This window comes from Mustela lutreola, chromosome 4 (assembly GCF_030435805.1).
Source record: "Mustela lutreola isolate mMusLut2 chromosome 4, mMusLut2.pri, whole genome shotgun sequence".
NCBI classification, from domain to species: Eukaryota; Metazoa; Chordata; class Mammalia; order Carnivora; family Mustelidae; genus Mustela; species Mustela lutreola.
The window spans coordinates 74,273,468-74,297,227 of NC_081293.1; the positions used below are offsets into that span (position 1 = coordinate 74,273,468).

The 23,760-nt window shown below is 45.1% G+C and overlaps 1 protein-coding gene across 1 annotated transcript in view; it reads left to right on the forward strand.

The window, feature by feature from the left end:
- Positions 1-23,760, forward strand: part of MINPP1 (multiple inositol-polyphosphate phosphatase 1) — a 118,167-nt gene that overhangs the window by 47,678 nt on the left and 46,729 nt on the right. The window contains exon 5 of the mRNA XM_059170264.1: positions 22,408-22,468. Coding sequence (XP_059026247.1) covers positions 22,408-22,444 — 37 coding nt within the window. The 3' untranslated portion in view covers positions 22,445-22,468. The remainder of the gene's footprint in view (positions 1-22,407; positions 22,469-23,760) is intronic.

Genomic DNA, 23,760 nt, shown 5'->3' on the forward strand with positions numbered 1-23,760 from the left:
CTGCTTTTTTCATTGCAGTTTATCCTGCCAAACTTGGTTCTGATTGTCTTTTGACTAAACATGAACAATACGGATGCTTTGGGAAACTTTTTCAACAAATATTCTATAAAACAAAAGTCCAGGTTCAATATAAATTATGCCAATATGTATTGGTGAAACATGTCTTTGGATACATCCAGATGAGAAAGTTCTATTTAATCGCTAAGAAGCATTCTTACATGGAGATAGGAAGGACACTAGTTTTGCTCTCTCCCTGAGAAACCAGCGTTACTCTCTTTTTCCTTAAAATTTCTGTCCTTGCTCTTGTCTTCCCCAGGAGGTGTGACCACTGGTCTCGGTGTGGGACAAGAGTGTTTTTCCTGTCTGCAGTGTTGCTCCCTGAAACTTGCTGCCGCTCTTTGTGTTGGGGAGATCAGGAGGAGAGCCTAGAGTTCTAGCTTGACTATGTTAGTTTTATAGTCTTCTTAGCCCACCCCGAATTCTGTCCACGGTGGGGAAAAAAGCAGTTGGGTTTCACAGTTTTTCTTGCCACTTTACTGTTGGTGGCTGAAAAGAGGCTCAGGAGAGATTAGAGTTTGAGGGGAGACAATGGAAGGAATGAATGAGAAACTATCCCCTGCCTTTTCCTTGTTGAGTGGGAGCCAGTCCACGGAACTCCCAGGCACAGACAGGGAACCAGAAGGAGCTGGGATTCTGCTTGAGCCTGCTTGCAGGTCTTCAGGCCTTTCTCATACTGGAAATGGAAGGGAGCAGCCAGCGCTTCAGAACTCTTTCAAACAGGTGCTGCTGATTTTTGTCTCCGTCACCTGCCAGAGGGAGGTTAAGTAATACTTGCTTTTCAAGTCTAGCTGTTCTCATTCTTGCTCTTGAAAACATAGAAGCCCAGCTGGAAGACTTCCTTGCAAGCCAAGGGCGCATTATAAATGTCAGAGAACTATATATATTTTTTTAACAGCTCTAAAAACTCTGGTTATGGGGCACCTGGGTGGCTCAGCTGGTTAAGCGTTTGCTTTTGGCTCAGGTCATGTTCTTGGGGTCCTGGGATAGAGTCCCATGTTGGGCTCCCTGCTCAGCGGGGAGTCTGCTTCTCTCTGCCCCTCCCCTTGCTCGTTCTCTCTCTTAAAGTCCTTAAAAAATGAAAGTTATTAAAGATGTTACAAGCACCACCACCGACAGGGGGCCATGCATTTGTTAGTATTTGTCACATCTCATCTTTGGAGAAACATTACCTCCTGTTACAAAGTCATATTGTAACAAGTTACTTGATAATTATCAGTGTACCTGGTGTTAACGAGGTCCCCCATAAGATCTTGTGTAGAATTCTAGTTAGCACTGGGTAAGGGAATGGCCTGAGCCTACCATGTACTAGAGAAGGTGTTTCACTGACTCCACTTAATCTCCATTACGGATTACCAAGTCGGCCGTGTGAAACCCATTTTGCAGATAATGAGGTTGAGAATGAAAGTGCTTTTAAAAAAAAAAAAAACACTTGACGCTCTGTTTGTTCTATCAGTGATAAAGTGGAATTTTGACCTGATTCATACGGGGCACTCTGGTGTGCAGATTGTTTGAGTAAGGCGCTGTAATGATAAACTCCATAAATCTCTCGACTCTGCTCACCGGTGCAATAAAAATGCTGCCGTTCTTCATCCTTTTCCGTAGCTACTGGCTTTAACTGCTGAGCTCAGGAAGATGCACCCTTAGCAGGAACAAAAGGGGACAAAAGCGTCACCCAAGTCTTTCACACGACCTTTTCCAAGACAGATTGCTTCCTTCTGTCCCCCCAGGCTGAGCCAAGTGCACTGGGCACCTGGTGTGGAAGGCTTTCCAAGTCAGCCGGGAGGGGCAGGTTCATTGCCTGCGGTATTACACACCATCCCTTAGAATTGAATTTGTAGTATTTCACAGCAAAGCACAGTTCAGCTTTGCTGGAGCATCTATATGGTTTCAGTTCCAAATTAATGGGAACAGTACATACATTGTGTGTTTATTTTCCCTTCCCTTCACTCAGTAAAGCAGCCACTTCTGGAAGCCTCACTCCCATAATGCACCTGTTGAGTCCTTAAAGCCAGGCTCCTTGAGCACACAGCAGGGGCAGCTGGCAGATCCCCCACCAGATAGCCATGAGGAAGATTCTAAGGGGGAGTGAAAAAGCAAGAATTTACTGCAAGTGGAGTATGTTAGGCCACACCAGTGATCTCTGCCCCACGCCGTCACATAAATGTGCCTCTCTAATCCCCATTTCGATGACAGTGTGGCTTACAGCAAACAAATGGCTACTCAGTTTCCTTAATGCTGGTAGAGTCCCACTGCATATGGGCATTGCTAGAAAGTGTTTCCCAGTCTGAGGACCCGAACACAAAACTTGATCTCCTGTTGATGGCCACTTGACGGGCAGCCTGCAGACCAGCTGCATTCGGCATCATCTGGGCGCTTGGGCGTTGACAAGTGGGATGTTTCCTAACCATGTGCGGCTCATTCATTTTCCTGAACCTTGGCTGTGGTGGAGGGGGACACAGGGGGAGGAGTTGGTCAGACGAGCTGTCCCCTGCCCTTTGTGAGCTGTCCTGATTCAGTTCCAGGCCCCATTTTCGTCTGGGCCTTCTCCTTCCTTTCCCATTTCCGTTCCTGTCCTGCTTGGTATGGATTTTTATTCCCAGGAGGTTGTCCTCAACGTGGGGCCATGTCCTAGAAGGGGGTGTCAGCAGGGGAGGTTTGTGGGGTCCCAGGGCCCCTGCTCAGCCCCTTTCAGAGCTGAAGTTGACCCAGCCGCAGTCTGGCTGCTGTGCTCTCAACGAGTAATCGTGGGTGACTCCGGGGTCCTCCCTTCCATCAGCTGCTCCATTGCTCCACACAGAGGAGACGCTCGTGTGGAATGGGCCATGGGGGTTTGTCCCAATGTCTCAGTTTGGGGGACTCTTGGGGGATACCTCACCAGCTTGTGTTGTAGATGTTGTTGTGGGGTGTTTGGTTTTATCATTTTTGCTGCTCTGTGTTTATGGGAGGCAGTGGGTTGGAGAAAGTTAAAAAGTTATGCCATCATTTGCCATCTTCTCCGATTCTTTCCAAGTCTTTTAAGAGAGTCACCACCATTCCCCTCTCTTCTTTTTTGAAGTACGTCTTCACATACTTGGACCACAATTGGGTTGTCTTCCATTTACTGAGATGTATACGGTTCTTTACATATTCTGGATACAGGTTCTTTATCAGAGGAATGTTTTGCAGATATTTTCTTCTAGTCTGTGGCTTCTTTCGACCAACACTCTGGCGTGAGGTTTATTGGTGTGGTTTCATGAGTTGTGGTTCATTCACTCTCATTGTATTACATTGTTCACGAATATACCACAACTTACCCCTTCATTTCTTGATGGACATTAGGGTAGTTTCAAGTTTCTGGTTACTAGCATGGTGCTTTTATTAGTGTTCTCGTGCCTCCTTTGGTGAGCATCTATATGCATTTCCAAATCTGTGTGCAATTCCATTAGGAGCAGAACTGCTAGGTCATAGGGTATGCACACATAAGGTTTTGGTACTCACGGCTAAACATTTTCCCAAAGAAGTTGTGCCAGATCACCTTCCTGATGATAGTACGTGGAAGTACCATTTGGCTGACATTCTATTTGGTCTTACCTGTCTTTTTACTTTAACCATTTTTGTAGTGTGTTGTTTCATCATGGTTTTCATTTGAATTTCTTTTTCTTTTTCTTTTTTTAAAATTTATTTATTTAACAGAGAGAGAGAGAGAGATCACAAGTAGGCAGAGAGGCAGGCAGAGAGGCAGGCAGAGAGAGAGGAGGAAGCAGGCTCTCCACTGAGCAGAAAGCCCGATGTGGGGCTCGATCCCAGGACCCTGAGATCATGACCTGAGCTGAAGGCAGAGGCTTAACCCACTGAGCCACCCAGGCACCCCTTCATTTGAATTTCTTAGATAATTAATGAAATTGAGCGCCCTTTCAAACGGCCGTGACAGCTTCCTTCATGACATGCGTGTTTGAATCTTCTCCACCTTTTCCTGCTGGACTGTCTGCCCTTTTCTTGTGTTGAGCCGTAGGCTCTGGTAGAATTTTTTTCCTCTCTATCCCTGATATTCTGAAGGCTAAGTGTGAAATTGTCTTTGTTCTGTATGAGAGGGTGGGCCTCAAAGCCCATGTCATTTCCCAGCTCTGGAAAGTCTTGATTTGTCTTTCCTTAAGTATTACTTCTCTGCCATTTCCTCCTGTGATTGGTTCCCAAGCCTCTTCACTGCTTTCTGTATTTTTTTTTAACCCTTTGTCTCTCGATACTGCTTTTTTATTCATTTATTTTTTAGAGAGGGAAAGAGGGGAGGAGACACAGGGAGAAGGGAGGCAGAATCATAAGGAGGCTCCACGTGGGCCCAGCAGAACTGAGGTGAGGCTCGATCCCATGACCCTGAGATCATGACCTGAGCTGAAATCAAGAGTCTGATGCTTAACCTACTGAGCCACTCAGGTGTCCCTCTTAATACTGCTTTCTGAGTAATGTTCTTAGTACTCCAATCTGGTGCGGTGGAGTTTTTTGTTTTTTGTTTTTTAATTCATGACTACTCTTTAAAAACTTTAGTAATTATATAAATATAATTTCTAGTACTTGTAATTGGTTCTTTTTCATATCCATCTGCTTTGTTTCTGTGTTATATCTTTTTTTGTTCTCTTAAATTGAAGGTTAATCTTCAGTTTATCTCTTTGATCATTCTGAACATTTATTTTAAGTCTTTGTCAGCCTGTAGCGTAAAATTAATTTTCATTTCATCCTGAAAGAACTCGTTTGCTTTGTTGATTTTACTTATTTTTTTTCTTTGCCTAGCATTAGATTTCTTTCTGGAAATGTGTCTGGCACACTTGTTTGGCAGAGAAGTTGTGTGTGTTTCCGCCTGCTTTCTCTCCTTCTTGTCTTTCAGTCTGCCCTCGCCTCGAGTTGCTGCAGCAGAGATTCCCGGTCCCAAACCACATCTTATGACAATGCTCGGGGGTGTGCTGTGTCACTGAGCCACTCCTGGTCCTCAGCATTGTCCTGCCGATTCCCGAGGCACAGTGCCCCCAACCCGTTGTCGGCTACTTCCTCTTAGGCCATGTCTCCTGAGAGTGCATATGCCCCGGTTTCATTTCATCCTTTGAAACCCCAGACCCTGGTTTCAAGCAGCAGATCATTAATCTCTCATCCCATTTGGAACATTTTTAGTCCCCATTAAATTCTGGAGGTTGTGGGCCCCATGACCTCTGCTGCTTCCTGGTCGGGAGCAGCAGCCCCTCTCACGGCTCCGTGCTGCTTATCTGTTCCCGTTCATGGGCTCTGTGGCCTGTGTGTGAGGCCTTCCCATCTTGTCTCTTTTTAATATCATATTATTGTTTGAGCAGGAGAGGTATGTCAATGTAAGGACCAGAAATCCAATTACTGTGTGAGTTTTCAGTATTGGTGGCTACTTCGAAATGTGGAGGACATTATGAAACTTCTCCGGACCCTGGCTTATTCAGCTGTAAAACAAGGCTTTTGCACTGAGGTCCTCAAAGTCCATTCTACTTCTGAATTCTGTAGTTTATAGGACCTAAAGCCTATGGTTGTGTCCATGTTCACTCAGGCCATTTGTAGTAGGGGGTTGGAACCCTCGGCTTCTGCTTTCTGGCTCAAGAATTGCAGCTGCCGTAACTGCAAACAGAAGGCCGGACAAGGTTCCCAAAGTAGAACTTCTCTGATCCAAAAGTTGATCTTTATGCAAAGACCAAAAGGCAGCCACTGAAAAAGAAGCTTTTTAGTGTGGTCGTTACAGTCTCAGAAACCCAGGAGCAGTAGTCAGGGTGAGCACCTTGTCCGGAGCAGAGATGGAAAAGATTCTGCTTGGGGAATGGATGCCTCTTGGGTCGTGAAAACAGTTACAGCTATCAAGGAAGTAGGGCCCGGCCAAAAGTACCGGTGGTTTTTCACCTATCCGCTAGACGAAGCCACAAGAATGTGAAACTTTCAGAAAACTTATAATGTTTTTTTTTTTTCTGCCAATTCAAGAAACCCAGGCTCTTGTTCCACCACGCTAGCGGCTAGTTTGCAGAGTAGCTGAAGCCCAGGCCTGTGGACGGTGCGAAGGCTGTATTGTGTTTGGGGACAAAACAAAAACACTAAAGGTCAGCCCCTGGGGTCTCCCGTGATCTCTGCCATGAACTAGCAATGGGACTCGATACCTTCGTGTCTCACCTGCTTGTCCTCCTCTGGAAAACGAAGAGAGAATGTTAGTGATAGACCAAGCAAGAAAACACCTGTACAGGGAGACCTGTTGGTGGCAGGGCAGGGTGGGGAATCTTCTTCCTCCGTGATTTCTGTCCTTTGTTTCTTAAGCACAAAGGGTCCTGATCAGCTGAATTAGTTGAATTTTCAAAACCCCAAAAGTCAAAAATATAAGATGTTAATAGAAGTTGATTTAATTTTCAAAGGTGGTGAGGGTAAGTGAGTGGGAATTTAGAGGAACAGCTGGAAAAATCCAGCCCCGCTCTGACTTTGAGGAGCCGGTGCTGAGCCCTCTGTCTGCCACACCTGCAGCTCCATTTTGGGAGCTACGCTGGCATGACCCAGGGTGTGGATTGGCCTGGAAAGAAAGCATCTGGTGGGGGCATCTTTTTATTGTCTCTCGCACTGGACCTCAGCTCAGCTCACCATGCCTGAGTGGATCATGACCGCCCACGGCTAATCCAATGATCAATTCTTCCTGCTTTTCGTGATTTAAAGCAAGCACATTAATTCCCAAAGCAAACAAGTACAGGCTTTCCCCAGTCCAGACCAAATGCAAATTTTCTCCCTTTAGCCAAACAGCAGCCCAGTGACAGTGAAGTGAGGCCTGCAGTGACTTGGGACCGAGGGGGAAGAACTGAGGCTTTTGTGCCTTCCGCAAGGAAAGAGGCTTTGTGAGGGCAGTCCCCCAGGGGGCAACAGGACCCCCGCATCCTGAGTTCAGAAAATGAAACCAGAGGAAACAACCCAAAATGTCTGTCTCTTGATGCCTTCTGTGACTTGCTAGTTCTGGAAGCTTAAGCCTCCCTTCTGCCCACTCTCATCCCCTCTCTCACCCCTGTCCTTGGCCCAGGGCAGGGTAGAGGGCAAAGCCATTGACAAGGGAAGGAGTCAAGTTCTGAGAGTAGAGGGCAGGTTTGGAGGGCATCAGGTCAAGGGCCTGCGTCTGTCCTCTTTGTCCGTGTAACTAATTGACTTCTAAACTAGGGGGTGGGGTGGCAAGGGGGCTGAGGGGAGGGAAGGGGAGGAGAGAGGCCTTTGGAAGCCCGGTCTCTTCCTTCTTTCCCCATGTAAATGTGACTGGAGGGGGCTGTGGGCTGAAGCCGACACACCACCCAGGTGCACGCCAGCTTCCCGGTTCCTCTGATCTCAGGCATGCCGGCGGGCAAACAAGAGCCAGAGGGACCGACCCGCTGTGCGTGCACCGGGCTAGCCCGGGACAAAGTCTCTCCCCTACAGTCTCGCCCTTGCGGTAGCGCTGGAGGGAGATACTCTTGTTATGGGTATTTCTCAGAGAGAGGTGCCTTGTCCAGGTCAGGGAGACAGAGCCCAGCAGTCGGACACCCTAGCCAGTGCCCTCGCCCATGGTGTGTGCTACCCTCCCTCCCCCCGACACACAGCTGCCAACAGTGTGCCCGCCGTGGCCCAGCCTCGCCCATGCACAACAACACACTGGTCACACCGCAGGCTTGATGTTTGCCACTCCACCAGGCGACACCCTTTCTCGTGATGGACAGCTGTGTCCCGGACTCTGAGTGACACACCACACCGCGTCAGTCATTTCCCGGGAGAGAAGGTGTTTGTTCTTTCTCTGAGTGGGTCGGTCCTGCATTCACGCTTCTGCCAAAGCTCAACTGCCACAGGTCTGTTTGTCTTCACAGAAATTCGTCAAAATCTGTTTGTCGGTCATTCCTCAAATGCCAACTAGTTTAAACAGCTCCTTTTTGTAGCATTTACGTGTCATTTTGGGAAGGGAATGGGCCCATGATTATTCTTTTCTGGAATGTTTCAGGACAAGAGCTGCCGAAGTACGGTTGGACAGCTGAAGGCCGGGGATGGGGGTGTTTCTGTTCTCAGTGAAATAGGGCTTTAGTGACACTGATGTGAAGTCAGTTCAGGATGATGAGGAGGTCAGCCAGGGGACAAGAAGACCGTATTTCTTCTCAGGAGACTGATTGGATGTCCTTGGCAATCACTAGGTCTGCCCAGAGGAGGAAGGACATAGAGGAACTCAATATGCACTCGAATTACCATCCACTTTTAGGTGATTAAAAAAAAAAAAGTCTCGAATGTATTCAAGGAACTACTTCAAGGAATAACACCTTTCCCTGCCAAACACAAGCATCTTTAGCACATAAAATGACTTCCTTTTTCATGTAAAATTGACTTTTCTAAATGACCAGCTTGAACTTTGCTGAGCTAGAAAGGTGAGGCTCAGATTCTCTTCTCCCTCCTTCCTGTCCACATATTAATGGATATTAACTGAGGCTGATTCATTCTTAGTTGTGCAATAACAACTCACACAAGTGTCAAAGGTCACAGTAAAATGGGACCATGAAAAGAAATGTAATGGATAGAATTGTTCCCAAGTTCAATGGTAAGACATTATGGCTTCCTTGCCGTTGTTTCCAGTGTTGTCATTCTCTGATGAGCTTTTCAAAGAGAGCCAGGAGACCCATTGTTTCCCAGTCGGCCATCCCATACACGCTAGCAGAGTTCATCTGAATCTGATGCCCAGGGGCACCTGGGGGGCTCAGTCAGTTGGGCGTCCAGCTCAGGTCATGATCTCGGGATTGCAAGATGGAGCCCTGCCTGAGGCTCCACGCTCAGCAGGGAGTCTGCTTGAGATTCTCTCCCTCTTCCTTTGCTACTCCCCCCTGAGCATGCTCTATCTGTAAAATAAATAAATCTTTTAAAAAAGAAAAAAAATCAGATGCCCAGAAGGTATGCTTCCTACATCAGGCACACCTGAGCGTTTCCTGAAGCTTCCTCCCCATGCAGGCCTCAGAGAAATGACACAGCCCCTACCTCAGAGCTCCCGGTCTCCTGAGGGAGACAGACCCTGGAGAGGGCCCCTGTTACACAAGCGCTAAAAGGGAGGCCCAGAGCTCTCCGCTGTCCCTGGGATGGGGGGGGGGGGGATGGGGAGAAGCCTCCTGGAGAACACGACCCCCGGGTGGGCCACGAGGGTCCAGCAGCCACCACCTTGTGAGAAAGCTCAGCAGAGCAACTCTGAGGGAACAGCAAGAACATGTCTGTTAATCTCACAATTAGAAAACTCGAATACTCTTTTTTTTTTTTTTTTTTAAGATTTTATTTGACAGAGAGAGACACAGCCAGAGAAGGAACAGAAGGAAGGAGGTGGCAGGCAGAGGGAGAAGCAGGCTTCCCGCTGAGCAGGGAGCCGAATGTGGGACTCGATCCCAGAATCCCAGGATCATGATCCCAGCTGAAGGCAGACGTTTAATGACTGAGCCACTTGGATGCCCCAAACCTCAAATACTCTAGATGTAGGTCTAAACAAAACAGTTGTAGCAACTGCTGGTTTTCCTGAAAAGCATGAACACCAGGCCTTTGTGTTGAGGCAGATCTAGCTTCACGTCCTGATTCTATCATGTACGGACTGTAATCTGGAGGCTCTAGCGTCCTATCTCTCTCGGAGCCTCAGTTTCCTTATTTGTAAGATTAGCATCATACTTACTTTGTGGGTGGGTTTTAGCGATTACAAGAGATGGCATATGTACAGATCTGTGACGAGTAGGATTGCTGGATTGGGCAAATAAAAATACAGGAACCCAGTTAAATTGGAATTTCATAAAACGACAAATAATTGTGGAGCATAAGTATGTCCCAAACATATCATGGGACATACTTACACTCCACAATTATTTGTTGTTTATCTGAAATTCAAACTTAACTGGGCATTCTATGTTATTTTGTCTAATATAATAAATTCTCATCATAAATGAACTGTAACTCAGTAAGTTATTGGCATAATGAGTATTTTTTTTTTTTTTTAAATTCTGGGAAGTACTGACTTGGAGTAAGCAGGAATTTGGGGCACTACCTGATATGTGGGTATGGATGTACATACATGTGGATGTTTACATGTTGGGGTGGGAAAGCTGTTAGTTAATGTAAGGAATTCAAAAGCTTCTTCAGGATTTACAAACATATAAAGAATTTTTTTTCAAGTTGGTTACCACCAGCAACAACAGTAAGAAAATCAAGAGATTCCTAAGAACCATTTCAAGTCTAAAGTCCAGTCTAATGTTCCCCCGCCCGCCCCCCCAGATCTGACTTTTGGCACTTCATAACCTTGAACTTCTTAGGAAATTGAAATGCTATAGCTGTTGACCTTTTCTCAAGGCATAAAGATAGCTGCTGGGCCCTTACTGGGTCAGATTCTATGTTTATGGCCTCTCTCCTAATCGCACTGCTGGGTCCTGGCATCCTTGCCAAATGAGAGGAGACGGCACCCGGCAGCCCAGCCAGAGGAGCAGAGTCTAGAACTTCACAGCACATAGCTTACGCCCTCTGGGGAGGGGTTCAGAAGGGGATAAGATAAGTCCCCTGCCCTCTAAGAGTTTATAATGATGCTATTGGGTCTGGGGAAGGAAAGAAGGATCATCGTTACATGGAGTCACTTCCTGCAACGTCTGCTGTGCACGGGCGAGGTCAGCTTCAGTCTCCCCAGAGCCCCCCAGTTCCTGACACACAGTACCGGCCTCCTGAACATTTCCTGGGTGAATGAATCGGTGTGGGCCAGATTCCCGCAGGAAGGACTCAGGGAATCGTTGAGTCAGAAATGGGCCTTACAGGAAGAACCCTTGCTGAGCAAAAAATCGTCCTCGTCGTCATCGTAGAGCTGACCTGTGCCATGAACCAGCCACGGGGCAAAGTAATTTACGTAAACTCTGCTCAGATGTTTCCAGTACCCTTTACAAGGTTAGGTCCACATGGCCCAAAAGCCCATTTTTCTTACGCAAATCAGCTTGTGCTTGGACTCTTCAGGGAGACCTTCCCTGACCGCACTATCAAAGAGCATGCCTTCTTGCTCTCTCCTCAGGCCCTATTGCTTCATGGCTTTTATGACCACTGAATATGAATTTATTCATTCTCTTTTGCCTCTCTGCAGTTCCTGAGGGCACAAGATGTGTCTGTGTCATCACTGCTGCATTCCCAGCACCCACCAGCCATCTCATTTCCTGGCACTTAGTAGACCCTCAGTAAATATTTATTGAGCAAGTACATCATCTGCACAGAATCATCTCCTCAGCCAAAAAACCAACCAAACAAACAAAAAACACAACACCTAAAAACAAAACAAAAAAATCCCCATAGCTGACAAGGACTAGCTTCAGAGTTCCCAGATCCAAACATCCAGTGGTGAGCCTGGGCATCTTTTTCTTTTCTTTCTTTTCTTTTCTTTCTTTCTTTTTTTTTTTTTTTTAAATTCTGTGTGTGACTTGAATGTGTAGCTGAAGATGAGGGTCTCCTGGCGGGCATGCCACTGTAAGGAAAGTGTGCGGACCCATGCTAAAATCTCACAGATGAAATGTCCTCTCTGCAGTTTTCCACATAAAGCTTTCTAGAACCTTCTCTACTCTAAGAAACATGATGCCCAGGACCTTTACTCAGTGTAAGATTGTTTTTGTGGAGAGTTTCTAATCACCCATCAGAATGTTGCAAATGTTATTTTATTTTAATTCCAGTAGAGTTAACATACAGTGTTTTACTACTTTCAGGTGTACAGTGTAGGGACTCAGCAATTTTCTCCATTCCTTAGTGTTCATCAAGACAAGCGCGCTCTTCATCCCCAGCACCTGTGTCCCCCACCCCCACCTCCTTTGCTCTCATGGCCATCCGTGTCTTCTCTGTAGTGGAGAGTCTGTTTCTTGGTTGACCTCCCTAGCTCTTTTTTTTCCCCTTTGCTCTTCTTTCCTACTTTAAAAAGTGAGACCACACCACCATAAGCAACACGTATATTTGAAATAAAATTTATTTTCCATGACCTTTACACATGAAAAGATGCTCAACCTCATTCAAAGTAAGAGACAGGGAAGTGATAACTACTGATATCACTTCTCATCTGTCAGGTGGTGAAAATGCAGAAGTTTGACAATGCATCTTATTGGCAAGGCAGCAGGGAAGCAGCCACTCAGTCACATTCCTGGTGGAAGGCAGCCTGTGGCGTGCACACATAATGGTCTACTCAGCCATTAAGAAAAGTGGGGAAGCCATCTCAAGTACTGGTATGAAGTCATCGCCATGTATTTTAAGTATTTTATTTTGTAGTATTTTAAGCAAATGTAGTATTTTAAGCAAAAAAAAAAAAAAAAGCACAGTGAGGGGCAGATCTTTATAGTATGATACTTGTTGTGTAAATAGGGGAGGGAAATATTAGTATCTATAGACATTTGTTCATGTTTTTTAAAATAATGGAAAGATAGGGGACGCCTGGGTGGCTCAGTCAGTTAAGCATCTGTCTTCTGCTCAGGTCATGATCCCAGGATACTGGGATTGGTCCCACATCAGCTCCCTGCTCAGCAGGAAGTCTGCTTCTCCCTCTCTCGGCCCCTCCCCCTGTCCATGCTCTATCTCTGTCTGTCTCAAATGAATAAAATCTTAAAAAAAAAAAAAGGAAAGATAAACCTAAAACTAATATAAATAATTAGCTATGAAGAAGGGAAACTAGGCTTTTCTCAATATATATACTTCATTTAAAATTTTTATTTGTGACATATTTACACTGAGAAGAAATATTTCACACTAATTTAGAATATAGGATTTTGGGGCAGCTGGCTGGCTCAGTCAGAAGAGTGTGTGACACTTATCTCAGGTTGTGAGTTCAAGTCCCATGTTGGGTATAGAGCTTATGTTAAAAAGAAAAGAAAAGGAAAAAACCCATAACATCTTACGAAATATTTTAAGAGCAAAAATAATTTTAAAGAAACTTAATGTATAGCCTGTAGTCTTATTGTTAGTGGTTATGTTTGGTTTTTAAATGTTTGATATTAATATTTATTTATATGATTTATCATGTTGTTAGAAATCAAATCTTTTAGCCTAACAAAGCTGCAAATATAAAATAAAAGATAGTAAGTAAAATCTTTGCAGTATTAAATTTGAATTGAAACTATTAGCATGACCTTGATTACCTTTCCCCAAAACACACAGTTAATAGTTCTGTCCACTGAGGCCTAAGAACAGTGGCAGTCGAGTAGCAAAGACCAGTGTCTGTTCTCCAAATGCCATTTCCCACCAGAAGGAACCAGGGCACATTGGAGGAGTGACTGGTTCCCGGTCTGGAGCAGGAGCCTACGAGAGGAGCCTGGGGAATCTTTGGGGCCCATGGCAAGTCTCAGGCATCTCAGACTGATGGGGTCCTGTCAAAACACCAGAGCCAACCTGGAGGAGCCCCTAAATGGCCAGAGATGAGACCATTAGAGCATCAAAAACAATAGCTGCCATCAACTAAAACACACTGAATATAGAAAACGCTGAGTTCATAATGATACTTAAAATAAGAAATCCAAACGTATGACATAAACCATTCCCTGCTGAAGGCAGCTAGCACATTAATTCCTTACTTTGAAAACTAGTCATTAAAAGAAAAGAATTAAAATGTACCTTGCCTCATACTCCTCTTCTTTGCAGAGTGACGACACATTCCTAGAACTGCCTGGTTGTGGAATTTCTTTAGAAGATTCATTTATTTATTTTTAAAGATTTTATTTATTTTCGAGAAACAGAGAGAGCACAAGCAGGGAGGGGAGGGGCAGAGAGAGAAGGAGAAGCAGGCGTCCCACTGAGCAGGGAGCCTGACATGGGACTCGATCCCAGGACCCTGGATTATGACTGGAGCCAAAGGCAGATACTTAATTAACTGAGCCACCCAGACACCCCAGAGATGTAGAACCTGACGCGGGGCCTGATCCCACAACCCTGAGCAAACCAAGAGTCGGATACCCAACTGACTGAGCCACCCAGGTGCCCCCTGGAATGTTTATACACCCAAGAGAAACCCTCATGTGTTTAACTCCCTTTGTTGGGATCTCTGTTGTGTACAACCAAACTTAATTGTAGCTAGGAATCTCTGTTGTGTACGACCAAACTTAATTGTAACTGAGGCCATGTGTATAAACAAAACACTACATTTTCTTGGCTAGTGAAGTTGCTTTCTCCCCCCATGGCTGGAACTCCTTCAGTCTTTGTTCAATGTACAGTTTTCTCCACCGGTACTGCGTTGAGATAATAATGATAATCAGGGGTGCATAATTTCAGCTCTGAAGAGGAGCGGGACAGACTCTTGGTTCACAACAATAAAACAGATATGGTGACTGTGGCTGCCTTTCCACGCTGAAGCTGTCCAGAGGAGAATGAAAAATATTTTAAGGATGATGGGGAGGAGAAGAGGAAGATGGTAGTGGAAATTTTGTGAAAGAGTGACTTTTGAGCAGAAGCAGATGAAAGCACCTGGGGTTTCCGCACCAAGCCCTGGGCTAGCTAGAGGTGTTCACTGCATTCCCTGATTCAATCACCGCTAATGTAACCTCGGGTCTCCATTTTCACCGTGTGATTCCCCTTCCTTCCAAACTGTTATGTTGGCATTTTCCCATTTTATCACCGCTCCTCTCTGGAGGTGCCAGTGAAAAGTTAAGGGCCCCAGAAGCACAACCATGGAGGCCGTTGCCATAGGCAGAACAATGGAACCACAAAGACGGCTGGGTTCTCATCACACACCTGCCAGACTGCATGGCAGAGAGGAACGAAGGTAGCAGACAGCATTAAGGTTGCTAATCAGCTGACCTCAAGAGAGAGGGAGCAGGCCCAGTGTAATCACAAGAGCCCTTCAATCCGGGAGAGGGAGGCAGGAGAGAAGGTCAGGGTAATGCTGTGTGTAAGGACTCGGCCAGATGTTGCTAGCTCCAGATGTGGATGGGGGCCAAGTTCCAAGGGCTGTGGGTGGCCTCTGGGAGCTGGCAAGGGAAGGAGAAGAGACCCGCCCCCTAGAGACCCCAGAAGGGAGTGCAGACCTGGGGACTCCACACCTGTAGTCCCATGAGACCCATTTCAGACTTCTGGTCTCCAGAGCTGGGAAGTCATAAATCTGAGTTGTTTAAGCCACCAAGTTCATGCTTTCTTGTTGGAGCAGCAGTAACGGGTGGATACTCTTATCTACGGCCACAGACCGAACCTCCAATGTGAAGATGAACTGCCAGTAGCATTGGTGGGAAGCCCTTCTTTCCAGAGCCCAAAGGAAGGGTGAATCAGTCAAAGGAGTCCAAGAAGTTACTGAGGATAATTGGGTGTAACTTGAGCCCTAGTGTTAGCATGTACTTTCGCGAGGAATCCCTGCCGTCCGCCCAACTTGGACCTCTTGTTCTTTCTATAGACCACCTTCCTGTCGGGGCCTCAATCTCTGTGTGAGAGGTAAGGACCACATTTCACTTCAGGGCTACATTTTCTGCCTGTATGTGGAACACCCCTAAAAAAATTTTTGAAAAGAAAAAAAAAAACGGGTTATGTCTAGGTGTTAAACTTTTTCTTATTTTCTTTTCATTTGCGGGTCACAGGATGGGATCTTGGATACCCTGTAACATGGCCTGTTTTCTTATCAGTAAAGTTTTCTCTTCTTATTGATTCCCTGCTTACGTTTAATCCTGGCTTGTGTTTTTGGAGAGCGGTTACCTTCTTGTTGGATCTCCAGTCTCTGCTCTACATACTTGTCACATTTTCACCTCTCACTTTTCCCCTTCCTTCTCCCCTCTGAGTTGAGCGTCCACTCCACTCCCACGCCCATACACACTCACGTCCAGCGCGCGGCCCCCTGGGTCCCTGGAGCCACAGACTGAAGAGAACACATGATCCAGGGGACCACTGGGTCATTCTGAAGGTTTCAACACAGAGTTCACGCTTGGACCTGGTGAGGAAAGCCAATGCCGGGGGGGGGGGGAGCTTGGTTAATGAAAGAGCAAACTGAGCGTGGATTCCGAATTCCCAGATGGTAGGAAATGTTTGAGACTGTAATCAATGAAAAAATGAGCAGATGAAAAACACACAGAAGAAAATAGGATATCTGTTTTTTGTCATACTTTCCTCTTCTCAGGCTTAGTCTCCAAATCACTGCTCCGGTTCCCTTTCCTGTTGATGTGTGACCAAGTGTGTGACTTATTTCTAACGTTTTATTTTATTTATTATTATTATTTTTTTAAAACCGTGGTCCCATTATCTCATACAGCTTTTGATTTCTGATTCCCTCTCAACTAACTCCTTTTTCATCCTTTTGTTGTCTTATCCGTATATGGTCTTCTAGTTCAGAGATTCGTATCTTCCTCGATCTTATGGAGAGTTCAAACCTGATGTGTTCTAAAACGAGTTAGGTTTCCTGTAGAAATATTTTTTAAACACACGTTCTTCTGAAAACATCAAGTGCCAGATTCTCTATTTTGTAGGTTCGTAGGTTCCCCACATCACTTTTTCAGTATTATCCTTAAAAAGGAGATCTGTATTCAGCTCTAGCCAATGCCCGTAATCTTGGGGAGATGGTCAGTGTCAGAACCCTTTCTTTTGCACCTGAGACCGGAGGACGGATATGCACACCCCGGAACCCGTCTTTCTGTTAGCTTGTAACTTATTTTCATTCCAAATCTGCTCACTCTAAGGGCTAGGTCTCTGAACCTTCCAGGAAAGAGCTTCCGGTCTTCAACGTTGATCCTTCCCACAACCCAGAGGAGAATAAACTCTGGCAGTTCTGCCCGCGTTTACGCCTCCCACCTAACCCCACTCAGAGCCCCTCTGTTCTGTCTCTGGGCTTCTCCCTCCGGGCTTTCGTACGTAAACATCTGGGAGATAACCAAGCAGCATTTCCAGTTTCAAATGCTGCTGTAACTTCTTTATCTGCTCTCTTTGGTTCATGAGCATTTTCATAGGATGTAGGAAAAGGGTCATCAGTGTTGCCTGGTTTCCCTCTGGAGACTTCTCTGGGCTTTCAGAAACTCTCTGCACTTTCTGATTTGCGTAACCCCAAATAAGAACCCTATGCCAAGGGTCTCCTGGTTTCTTCCCCTCCTCTCTGAAATAGCACTTGTATTCCAAGGTCGCCCTCTGCAGAGTAGCTCCACAGGCTGGGCTCCCGCACAGCTGACTCTGAGATGGTGATAGGGTCCAGGGAGTCACTAGGGAAAGCATCCTAGGAAGGGTCCACATCCGCAGAGGGGTCTCAGGGGAGCAAGTGTAGGCAGAAGCAGAATTGAGACAAAGGCCTCAGTCGACTCTACAAGGAGCTCTGGGGTTGGGATGGCCCTTTAGATATCCCAGGTTGGGATAAGGGGGCAAATGATTGTTCTTGGGATGTTGGCCGCCCTGGAAGGAGGCATGACCTTGGGTCAGGCAATTTAAATAGAGTGGATGGTGAAAACCTCTTCCAGCAGCTCTCCAGCCTCTGTGGGAACAAATCCTTCCTTCCTGAAGGGGAATCTGGGTGGGAAACCAGTGTGTACCTTGGGCAGTCAGTGGATACGACCGCCCGGTACTCTGACCTCTCACTTTTTAAGGAACCAGGTGGGAACATACAGAGTGCTATCTTCAGTGGGTTGCTTCAGGTATAAGGGCAAGATTATAAACTTTTTGTAATCAGTTAGGGTAAGATAATAACCAGATGGCCTTAGATTGTTTAGAGTAAGTACTTTAAGCTAAAAATATTTTTTTAATGTTTAATTTTTTAGAAACATTTAAAAAATTTGTTTTCAATTGAGATGTAACTGACATTGACATGTAGCATGTAGGTTTCAGGAGTACAACATCATGATTCCGTATTTGTATGCATTGTGAACTGATCACCACAGTAAGTCTAGTTAACATCCATTGCCTTACATAGTACCAAAAAAAATTATTTTTCTTGAGATGGGAACTTTAAAGGTCTACTCTCTTAGCAGTTCTCACATATGCAAAGTGGTATGATTAGACATATTTATATTATCATAACTATGTATATTTATTAGCTAAAAACATTGTTGACAGCTGGGGAGCAAACACAGAATGGCATTAAATACATACAATCCTCCAGAGTAAGTGGTTAAAACTATGAAATGTTGCCTGCTCTGGCAAGGAGAATTAATGTAGAGACTCTTGGATCCTCAGAGGGAATTGATGCTGTCTCTGTTGTCTCCCTACGTGTTATATAAGAGCTGGAAAGTAGCATGATCCCAAACCTTAAGTACCTATAGAAGAGATTTTTGTCTCATTCAACTGTCAAGTGAATCCCTCATGTGCCTGCTGTCTCCCTCAGAGATAATGAATACCTAGTGATGGCAGCAATTCCAGTGGGGGTTCAGACCTGCAGAGGAGCGGGGGCGGAATGGGAATACCTGAGAGCTGGACAGGAGCACTCGGATTGAGGTGGCGATCCCTCCTGCCATCTGCTCCTCACCGTCTCTCTGTGGGGTTCGGGCCCAGTGCCACCAAACTGTGATTTTGCAAGAGAAGCTAGAAATCCAGACTTCCATATGAAATTCGCAGATTTTTTTAATATGGGAAATGAATTCATAATTAAAAATGGGACAACAACAACAACACTGTGTAAAGCAAGCAATAACTGTTAACCAGGTGAGGTCAGACCTATAAACTGCCAGATTATGACTCTCGAGTGTTGTCTTTCCTCAGAATCCTTTTCAGTAAACTTAGTGAGAATTAATGACTCTATCATTAGTTTTAATTGGCCCCAGGGTATTATTGTTGAAATAGACAGCCAATACCAAGAATATCACTAACATGCATTATCAAGATCATAACTATGCATTCCGTTGTATTTGGCAATAGTCCAAGTCAGTTAAAAAACCCTAAGGCTTTTGACCAGAGGCCATTATATAGCTTTTAGAGATCAAAGATCTAATCCCGTTTGCTCTTCAAAGTCAATTGTGATGTGGACACTCACTACTTTTTATTAGTACTTCCTCTCTCCACTGGGAACGCCTCCCTGTTCTTGGGAATTAGACTCCCTCTTCCCCGTCCCAGCAGTGCAGCTCCATTGAGAGCTGCTGTTTTCTTCTCTCATCTGGATTTCCTGTTCATGGTTTACTCATCGGATCCTGAGTGCCTGACCCAAGGCAGTTGAATCAGAGCTCCCTGAGGACAAGCTTGGGCCCTCTGTGTGGGGGAGGGGCAGGATCTGAGGCAGCCCAGGCAGCAGCGGGTGGTCCCAACAAGACGGAAGGAAGCTCTGCCCACGCAGAGCTTAGCCCAGCAAGTGAGAGGAGGACAGGGGAGTCTCGGCTGCATTTTCGATCCTGACTCTAGATGTTTCCCAGGCCCCATGGCCTCCCTTCCCTGTCTTCGTTCTCATTGTTTATGAAAACCAACAGCATTCATCATTAGGGAGCTACAGTTCAAACCACAATGAATACCACTTCCGGAACACTAATAAGGCTATCATTGAAAAGACAAGACAGTGGCAGTTATAGGTGAGGGCATGCAGAGATTGAAACCCTCATTGCTGATGGGTGATGGGACTGTAAAATGGGGCGGCCAGTTTGGAAAAAAGTCTGGAAGTTGCTCAAGAAGTCAAGCATGGAGTTACCACGTGACCCAGCAATTCCACTCTGAGGTGCATGCCCAAGAAAATTAGAAACACGTGTCCACCAAAACTTGTACTTGACTGTTCATTATTCATAATAGTCAAAAAATGGAAACAACCCAAGTATCTCTCAACTGGTGAATAGACAAAAAAATGTGGTCGATTCATACAATGAACTATTATTCAGACTTCAAAGAAATGAAGCACTTAAATGTGGCACAATACGTATTGACCTTGAACTCATGCTAAGTCAAAGGATCCAGTCGCAAAAGGTCACCTGTCATGTGACTGCCTGTGAATGAAGTGTCCAGAAGAGACAAATCTGTAGAGAAAGATCCAGAAAGATTAGTGGTTTCCCGAGGCTGGAAGGAGAGAAGAGAGGAGAGTGGGTATTAATGGATATGGAGTTTTTTCTTTTAAATACAACTTTTATTCTGAGGCTATATAGTGGTAATTATTCCATAACTATGAATATGCTAAAAAAAATTAAAACAACACTGCGTTGTATACTTTCAAAGGGTGAATTTTGGGGTGCCTTTTAGTCTTTTAAAAAATTAAAAATAAAAGGGTGAGAATTTTATGCTATGCAAATTATGTCTCCATAAAGTTGTTGTAAAAGGCAGTGAGGTATACTTGTTCGCAGTAAGTTTGTGTCAGATAACGTCAGTAATTTTGTGTCAGATAATGTCAGTGTTTCATTTCCCTGTCCTATTTCATCAGAAGCCTTGTAACTAGCAAGACTCAGCAAATTAATATGCTAACATTCAACAGCTACAACAGTGTTTATCACAGGGAGTGGAGGATGTGGGAGACAAAAGTCCTGGGAATATAAAAAGCGCTTCAGAACAAAGCAAAGATTTAAAAGGTGGAGGGTTTGATGCAGCCCGCCCCAGGCGTGGTCTGGTTCAGGATAGAGCGTCCTCCGCCTGCCGGGCACGTGGTTCACTGCACAAGGGCACAGAGTGAACAGCTGAGTAGGGGCTGAGCTTAGTCTGTTCTCTGTCCCCAATGCCATGCGCCCCCGTGCTTCTGTCCAGAAGGACGCCTTTCTCTAACCTGCACCAAGGTGCCCTGCAGCTTGGTGACAGCCCTCAATGAAGCAAGAGACAACAGGTGATAAACAGCAAAGCAGAGGGGAGTCACCATGCGGTGGGACAGTTAAGAAAACCTTTCTGAAAGATGTGAGGGTAGCAATGGGCCTTGAAGAAAGGGTAGACAGATGTAGACTGAGTGAGGAGGACAGTGAGGGGTTGAGAGAGGCGCTAAAGGAAAAGCTGAATGAGGAAGTGGAAATGTTGGGGGCATATTTGGGGAAACACATGTGGCCCAGTTCATTCACTGGTCACACATTTCCTGAGCCAAGCACTAGGACTAAAACATCACCAAGACATAGCCTCCGGCCCAAAGGGCCAGAAATCTGATAGGAGAGGAGAGACCAGCATCCCATCAGAGGGAGACAGGTGTGACGGTGGAATGTTCCACAGCCTCTAGGTTCTCTATAACCAGAGAAAGAGCAGTTCACATAGGGGGTGTTTTCTAGTGTTCAGATGACCAGGAGAAAATCCTGGATGCCGAAGTGCAACAGGAAAAAATGTCCCTGAAAATGTTCTCCTGTCTAAATAAAACAGATTTGTAAGTTCTGTGTTTGGAAATCTCATGGAGTTAGACCTGGAACATAGGCTCTCTGAGGCTCATTTATCTTATGGCTACTTAATTGTCCTCAAGCTGTTGTCTGGGGTCAAACTGATTATGAGCCAGTGTGTAAAGGGCGTGGCCTATGTTTTGCTTCTGCTTCGATGTTGTACCCTCAAAGTCAAATGTCAGAGAATTTCGTCTCATTCCTGTGAAAGACAAGAGAGGACATGTGATTTCACACTCATGTGGTACAGAGCAATTAAAGCAAGTTTGTTCTCGGAGACTCCTGAGTTATGTCGTGATGAGAAATGAATGGAACTTCTGTGTAATCTTACTCTGTGGAGGTGTGGAGAGGCGGCTGCTCAGCAGCCAACACAGTTATGAGCCTCTCTCTCCAAACATGAGGCCTCAAGCACGTCATCAGCCTGGATCTGTGCTAATGTTTTTTCTGGAAAGCTTGTTTTAGAATATTGGACCATATTAATTTAGAGTCCTCAGGATTCAAATCACCTGAATATTTAGGGGACCCCATTCATAACCATGATCAACTAATCAGACAAATGAAGATTTCAGGTCAAATGGTTAGTCTTCTGGGCCAGTGTCATCCAACTGTTAGGCTCATCTTACATCTTGAAGCCTTTTCTACAGATGAGCAAGAGGCTTCCAATCAGCTTCCAGCTTCGTGTTCTAACATGGGTGGCACTCATGGAATGGAGAAGGTCATGGGTCAGAATGCACATCTGGCATGGTCGAGTCATTGGTAGAAGGCCAGGAGCCCTCTTGTCCCTTGCATCCTCAAGGAAATGGGAGAGGTCAAAGGACCTGACATCACAGGAAGGAAGGGAGCAGCCCTCTTCTGTCCTCCGGAGACTTAAACAAGGATACCAGGCTGTCTTCTCTGATAAACTTAGGTCTGTTTTAATAGAAGTAGACTATGAATCCAGTCTTTTTTATAAAAGAATATGGTTTCTGGGGTTTTTGTAAGCTAATTTTTTTGAGGTATAATACATATAAAATGTAAGATTTGCCATTGTAGCCATCTGTGACTGTGCACTACGGTGACATGAATCACATTCATGATGTGTGCACCCACCACCATTAACTGTTCCAGAATTTTTTATCGACTCCTGCAGAAGCTCTATACCACTAAGTGATAATTCCTTCTCTCCTTTTCTCCACAGCACCTGGTCACCCCGAACCTACCTTCTGCCTCTATGAATGTGTCTCTTCTAGATATTCCAGGTAAGTGATATCATGCAATATTTTCCTTTTTATGTCTTGTTTGTTTCACCTCGCTTTATGTTGTCAAGGTCCATTCATGTTAGAGCATATGTGAGGACTTTCTTCCTTTTTATGCTTAATAGCATCACGTTGCATGTGTATACTACATTTTGTGTTTACCCATTTATCTGTCATTGGACACTTGGGTTGCTTTGAAATCTTGACTGTTATGAATAGGACTGCTGTGAACATTGGCATATGAGTGTTTGAGGCCCTGTTTTCAATTCTTTGGGGTATATACCTAGGAGTGGATTTGATAGGTCGTATGGCAATTCTATGTTTAACTCTTTGAGGAACAACCTAACTCTTTTCCTCAATAGCTGCACCAATTTCACATTCCCACCAGCAATGTACAAGGGCTTCCATCTCTCCACCTCCTCGCTGACACTTGTTATTTTCCATGTTTGGATTATATTCCAGTTGTTGTGAAATGTTTTCTCATTTTGGCTTCAATGAGCATTTCACTAATGATGGATGATGGGGCATCTTTTCATATGCTTTGGATAATTTGTTTGTCTTCTTGGGAAAAATGTTTGTCCATTTTTTAATTGGATTGTTGAGTTCTAAGAGCTCTTTATATATTCTAGATATTAAATCCTTATCAGATATATGACCTACATATATTTTCTCTTATTCCATGGGTGTCTTTTCACTCTCTTGATAATGTAGTCTGTTTTTTAAGCAATATCTTCAGTTATTTTTTTTTTTAAGATTTTATTTATTTATTTGACAGAGAGAGATCACAAGTAGGCAGAGAGGCAGGCAGAAAGAGGGTGGGAAGCAGACTCCCTGCTGAGCAGAGAGCCCGACGCGGGGCTCGATCCCAGGATCCTGAGATCATGACCCGAGCTGAAGGCAGAGGCTTAACCCACTGAGCCACCCAGGCACCCCCAGTTCTTTTTTTTTTTTTTTTAGATTTTCTTTTTTTTAAAGTGACCTCTACACCCAACATGGGGCTGCAGCATCTCTAATTTTTAATGGAAGGAGGAAGCCATAATAGGGAATGAAGAAAAATGCAAGGAAGAGATCATGGGCATAAAGTGGAAACAAGCAGTGGGAGGAAGAGTAAACGCACACCTCCATGGAACAACTATCACTTTCCCCAGAGCCACAGACTTCTAAGAGCATTTGAAGCCCTCTCCACTTCATCTTATCTGGTTTGCTGGAAATGAAGGATAGAAGTGTAGAGCCCATATTTCAAGAGTCATACATACCTGTGCTAGAATCTCAGATCAGTCACCCAGTAGCTGCGG